Source organism: Physcomitrium patens, chromosome 13 (genome assembly GCF_059467195.1).
Source record: "Physcomitrium patens ecotype Gransden chromosome 13, ASM5946719v1, whole genome shotgun sequence".
NCBI lineage: Eukaryota > Viridiplantae > Streptophyta > Bryopsida > Funariales > Funariaceae > Physcomitrium > Physcomitrium patens.
The window spans coordinates 15,258,787-15,264,691 of NC_143422.1; the positions used below are offsets into that span (position 1 = coordinate 15,258,787).

At 36.1% G+C, this 5,905-nt stretch overlaps 1 protein-coding gene across 6 annotated transcripts; it reads right to left on the minus strand.

The window, feature by feature from the left end:
• On the minus strand, positions 1-3,144 carry LOC112290153 (reticulon-like protein B5). Of its 6 annotated transcripts, XM_090255451.1 has the most exons (7): positions 2,981-3,055; positions 2,732-2,863; positions 2,019-2,226; positions 1,478-1,658; positions 1,074-1,215; positions 711-780; positions 1-453 (listed from the first exon to the last, which is right to left on the minus strand). In XM_090255451.1, the coding sequence occupies exons 3-7, from the start codon at positions 2,179-2,181 to the stop codon at positions 287-289; spliced, it is 723 nt and encodes a 240-aa protein (XP_090111577.1). In that variant the 5' UTR covers positions 2,182-2,226; positions 2,732-2,863; positions 2,981-3,055; the 3' UTR covers positions 1-286. The 6 variants fall into 6 exon arrangements, with proteins under 6 accessions (XP_090111577.1, XP_024391913.1, XP_024391914.1 ...); XM_024536145.3 differs by lacking the exon at positions 2,732-2,863 and having other exon boundaries at positions 2,981-3,144; XM_024536146.3 differs by lacking the exon at positions 2,732-2,863 and having other exon boundaries at positions 2,019-2,294; positions 2,981-3,094.
• Between the last annotated feature and the right edge of the window lie 2,761 nt (positions 3,145-5,905).

Genomic DNA, 5,905 nt, shown 5'->3' on the forward strand with positions numbered 1-5,905 from the left:
TTTCTTTCCAACTCCAATAATATGTAGTTTCAATTCGTAGAAAAAATTGTCCACAACCCACGTCTCAAAAGACTGGATATAGCTATATATTCGTACGCCATGTTTTATCCCTTCGCTTCCTCTACTAAGCTGCACATGGCCATCCCAAGAGATCCATACATCCAAACATCACGCATCCGCCCACATCTTGCTGCTCGCCAGCTATTTACGTATATACACCACCTTCCACCACTTGGATGCTCCCCACCCCACTCCCCACCCATTCATGTGCACACCTTCTGCCACCCTACATCCTCTTCTTCATTGACGGGACTCTCGGGATCTTGCGTAAGATCGCGTCGTCCAGCTTCCTGTACTGCACGCTCGCTGCTTCCGATGCCTTCTGTGCATGGTGATCGATCACATCCTCGTACTTGTCGAAGATGAACGGAACCACGTGAAACCACACAATGCCTGTACCAAAACCATCGTGTCAATTCATCTGCACACCAAGACGCCTTCACTCACATTCCGCTCCCCAACGCCCACAAACCAAACACATCTAGGCGCATGATGTGTCAATCTACTACGATTCTCCCGCCACCATTCCCGCAGAAGACTGACAACCATCCTATCTGATATTGCATCAAACATCAGTAACAATCGCAAAAAAATGCATATATAAATACTACGACGTCTCAGAGTCGCTGCGAAGGAGCACCCCATCTTACCAATCCACACGCAGGTTAGCAAGTTGAACCAGGAGCCGACAATCGACACAACATACAAGGAAGCTACCACCTGCAAGGCAACGTCAACCATTCATCAAAGTGCTCACAACCTCTGCATCCGTGCCCTTGTGAACACATCACACAAAAAGGCACTCTCATTAAAGACATTTTAACTCTTGCACACACCCTCACCAAGTATCCAATGCTAATGCACGCACTATACAAACAACACCGGTCGATCGCACGAGTACCCTCAAGCAGCGTGGTCGGAAAAATGAAGACCTACCACAAACCATACCCGACGTCCACGACAAGACCTCGCGCTTGAAAGCCCAGTTCACTACTAACGTGCCAAGCACTTACCAATAAAAACAGCTTGAAGTCCTTTCCAAGCGCAACGGTACGAGCGATGTGCAAAGCCTTGTTAACTTCAATCCGGATGAGATTAGCGGTGTTCATAACAAAACTTTCGGAGAGAGACAGCTCCGGTACCGGTGGACCAGCCCTGATCACATTGACAGCAAAAACACATCATTCCGTAGCTATAGTGGTCGTTCTCAACCAGGAGACACGAATCCCAAACGTAACCCAAAGTACCGTTAACCAATACACAAAGAGGTAAAAAGAGTTATTGATTTAGTCAGGGACGCCGTCTAGACCCCCAGAAAAAATATAGCTAAAACAATCGCGGTGTACATGGTGCACATGTTATACGTTGTACGGCAAGGGACGAATTAACTGACAAACATGGTGTTTTAGTTAAGTACCTGTGAAGAAGCGCGGCAATGCTCGACCAGACAAAGAGCAAGACGATCACGCACATAAGGATGTTGCACGTCAGCGTAACAAATGTGTAGCCAGATTTCTCTAGAAGGTACCAGATGGCTGTGGATCCAAACAAAGTTCCACCGGAGAGATACTTATCTCTCCACAGAGCCGAATCAGCAGCTACGTCCAAGCAACAACAAATTAATCCATGGAACGCCAGTAAACGGACCATTCGATAAGAGACTAGAATCAATTAAAAGAAAAAACACTTCAAAAGTCTTGTGATAAACTTAGGTTCCGAACTTCTCAGCTTCGTAGCCTTACTAGCGAACAAGACCTTTTTAACATGGTTAGCCTGATTCATGGAAGCCAGATCAGCATCCCGTTAGGCATCGAATCAATAGGTCATCCACAGGGAAGCCAAGGATTCCTAGATTTGGTCTACCATAGCTCCACTGACAAATGCGGTGCAAAACAATGTAAAGCACTCTTGTATATTTTGCAATATTCACTGAAACAAGAGAATTACATCCGTCCTACCTCGGCCTCCACCCAGGAGCTGGTAAACGGTCTTGTCCTTCGTCAAGAACCGGTTGCGAGGCCCGTACTCTGACGTAGGAGCAGTCTGAGAGGCAGGCATCCTGTTAACACCTTCCATCACAGAATCTGGGATGCTTTGTGTCTGATCACTTTGTCCCGACATCGTGCTTGACTGTGAAAGCCCAACCTAAATGCGTTCGCTTCAATTCTGCAAAATTGAAAGTGGGCTGCATTTCATATCCAACGATGATGAAGATATCATGTTGTACCAGCAAGCTACACAAGAAGATGAACGTAATTCAGTGGGAATGACCAGCTGCAAGATTGGCACAGTAATCAAGGAACAAAAAGTATTGATCAAAAAGAGCCAAAAACCTGTACAAGACCAACAATTGTTGAAGAATAAGAATAAAAATAAAAATCAAATCAAAGTTCAAAACAGCAAAAAGGATCGAGGGAGAGTAAAAGGACTATCTCAAAGACGCAATGAAGCAAGCCAAAAAGGATCGGACTACAATATCATCCTGCTCATCTACAACACGAAGGAACGCACGGAACCCTCCCAAAATTCTCAACCTCGAGCCACCCATAACGTAAGAAAATCCTATCTGACATCCGAAACACTCAGCAACATAAAATCTCGAGCTCAAAACGCCCGCTTATCATCATTCCACATCGAAGCCCTCCATCATGCCTACCCCTCCCCCACAAACCTCACTAAATGCGAAGACTCTTCTGAAATCCAACAGACAAGAATCGCTGTAAAACAACGACGATGACGACCTTCGTCACCACCATGTCAAAAAAAACTCCCTTCAAGCCAAACCTCCGAACGGACTCCTCCACTGCAAGGATCAAACAAACCATGTATCACCCAAAAAACCATGGATTCCGCTCCCATTCTACACTCAGACTCGATCGCTACTCACCATAAGGCGCCCATAACAGCCATGAAAGCTTACCTGTGCTCGATCAAAGCTGTGAGCAATCACAGAAACTGGCCATGGCGTAGACCCAGCAGCAGGTCGGCGACAACCCACACCACCACGGGTCCTGAGGTGGGCGGGCGGGCGTTTGGAACCTGAGCCGGTCGGCCCCGCCCGCCCCGGCCGACCTTGAACAATTCCGTCCGATTGACGAATGATCTTCGTTCCGTGATGGATGCCACAACCAGGGCTTCTGAGGGACCTGGGCCGATCGTCCCGGCCGACCTTGATCCTTTCCGTTCGATTGATGAATGAAATTCATCTGAGGATGAATGTCGTTTATTTTGGGAGAGTTTTGGACCATTGAGAGCTGCCTTCTACCATTAATATATAATACTTATATTTAAAATATATGTATCATAGTGTTTTTAATTTTAAAAATGTAATCCAAAATTTCATTTCAAAATCAAACAAGTAATGTCAAATTTGGATCAAAATAAAATAAAATACAAAATTTCAAGTTTTTATGTTTTGTTCAGCAACCACCAGCTAATGATACTTTTTAACCATTACTTATGTTTTTAAAGATAGTTAAATTTATTATTAATTGTAATATGTCATATTTGAACTGTTATTTTAACTCTTTATTCAAATGATTATTTTGAGTGTACTTATAGTATTTAAAGCTATATGCAATTATAAATCTAAATAATTTTTGAAGGAAATTTATCTATTTAATGAAGATTTAGCTTATAGATTCTATTACTAGCCAAATTTTTGTTATGGCATGTAATGTGCACTCGTCTAACTGCTCTTTTGATTATCCTCTTTAACAAGACATTGACTTTAATTATTTATCTTTAGATTATTCATGGTATAAAAGTATCAAAATCAAATATTTTTTAAAACATTAGTACGCTCTTTGTTGATTGGATATCATAAAACTTTACAAATAAATCTTTTTATCTTAAAGATATCAATAGTATCAAAAAAGTCAATGACACCTTGCAATGACATTAGAAACTAGTAGTGTTTTAGTATTAAAAAATCAAGAACAAATTATTATAACATTAGAAACTAGTGATACTTTAGAAAAGAAAAAAAGAAAAATAATAAAATTTATTTATTTTTAGAAAAGTCTTAAGAATTATGTAATTTTTTTATTTAGATGTGTTTACAAAAATAATTAGAGTACCAAAAGTAATGATGACTTTGAACAATAAGGTGATATTCATTTTCTAAAAAATATTCCAAATCTTAAGTAAACATAAGAAGAATATTTATTTTAATGCTATATAAAAAAAAATTAATAAATTTAATAAATAAATAAAAATTAGAAGAATATTAAATCAATCCAAATAATTTTTCAATCAATCACTCTACTCCAACATTTTATTTCTTTAATTAGGCCACAAAAAAGTAAAAGCATTAATTATTTCAGCAACACTCATGCATGAGGTATTCACAATATAATTGTAAATGAACAAATAAACTTGGAAGATTCAAAATTAAGGAATAGATGAGAGAAGATAACCTGCTTTGGATTGATAAAGTATATATGATGAGGTACAAGATGATAAGAATAAAATTGGGTTAATTTAAGATCTACTTTAGTCAATTTAATATTCTCATAAATTTAATAGAAACATATTATATTTTCATCTTCAAAAAATATTATTAAAAATACAAAATAAGAGATTTGGTTTTTATTTATTTAATCACAGATATGGATAATACTTTATCTATTTTTAGCTCTAATATAACCTTTTAATAATTTTAAGTTGATAAATATATATTATTAAAATATTTTTGAAAATATTTTTATACTTCTATTTTATATTAAAGTATATTAAATAATAATAATAATTTTATTTGTATATTTAATTTTAAATAAATTATTTAATATTAAAAAATTATAAATAAAATTTTTAGCACCGAATAAACCTTTGTTGAAATATTTTAACATAAAACTATAACAACCAAACTCTAAATCAAATGTTGATTTTATTTTTTCATTTTTTTATTTTTTTAAAATATTAACTAAAACAATATCACTTATTACATAGAAATATAGACTTCAACAAATTACTTGGAAGATTAGAGATGATCAAAATCATTAAACATTTCAACAATTATAAACATTGAAGTATTTTGATTAATGTTAATTTATAAATATATTTTAAAGATAAAAATAAATTGTAGTTATTATCTCAAAACATGTATCGATGTATTTTCAAACACACACATACACACACACACATATATATATATATATATATATATATACACACACACACACGATTTGAATTTTTTCAATTATTTCTTGAGTTTAATTTAGTGTTTTCTATACCTATTTCTAAAACCTAATATAAACATTCAACAAAATGAGAATCATAGGAACAATAATCATAATGATAACAATGACATGCATACAGAAGAGCATACTTAGGCAACAAGTTTTTACAAGAAAATCCTAGAATTTTCTTGATTGTTGCTAAAAAGAAGTATAGAGTAAAATTGCAAGATAAAAGGCATTATTTAGAGCAGACTAAATGCCTCTTGTCTGTAGATTGAATGTCTCTTATTCTTGCATTGAATGCATCCTATCATTTTAGTTGCTTGTACCCTTGTATGTTTTATAGTCTTATATTTGCCACCTTTGAAACTATGACAACAACAAGGACTTGTAGAGTTTACCTAATTATTTATTATGAATAATTGACAATGAAATCTATTTCATTGCTTGAACATGTCCTTTGAACAGTTCATATGTTGTTGCCAAATTGTCCATGTCACCAAGTCCATAGCACAATACTTGGATGAAAGTAAGATGGTTTTATGATGCTCTAGTGTCTTAGTATTGTTGATTTGCAAGTCAGAACCAGACTGGTTCTAGAATAATCCCACACATGAAAAACTTTATTTATTTCATTTTTGAGGAGAAGTAATGTTTTGATTTTC

What these genes read in the sequence shown, in the direction of transcription:
- LOC112290153 (XM_024536145.3), bottom strand. Translation starts at nt 2,181, where the DNA reads ATGTCGGGACAAAGTGATCAGACACAAAGCATCCCAGATTCTGTGATG. An exon ending in GCTCCTGGGTGGAGGCCGAG is followed by an intron (nt 1,659 to 2,018) that starts GTAGGACGGATG and finishes GCTTGGACGTAG; the next exon opens with CTGCTGATTCGGCTCTGTGG. An exon ending in ATTGCCGCGCTTCTTCACAG is followed by an intron (nt 1,216 to 1,477) that starts GTACTTAACTAA and finishes CAATGTGATCAG; the next exon opens with GGCTGGTCCACCGGTACCGG.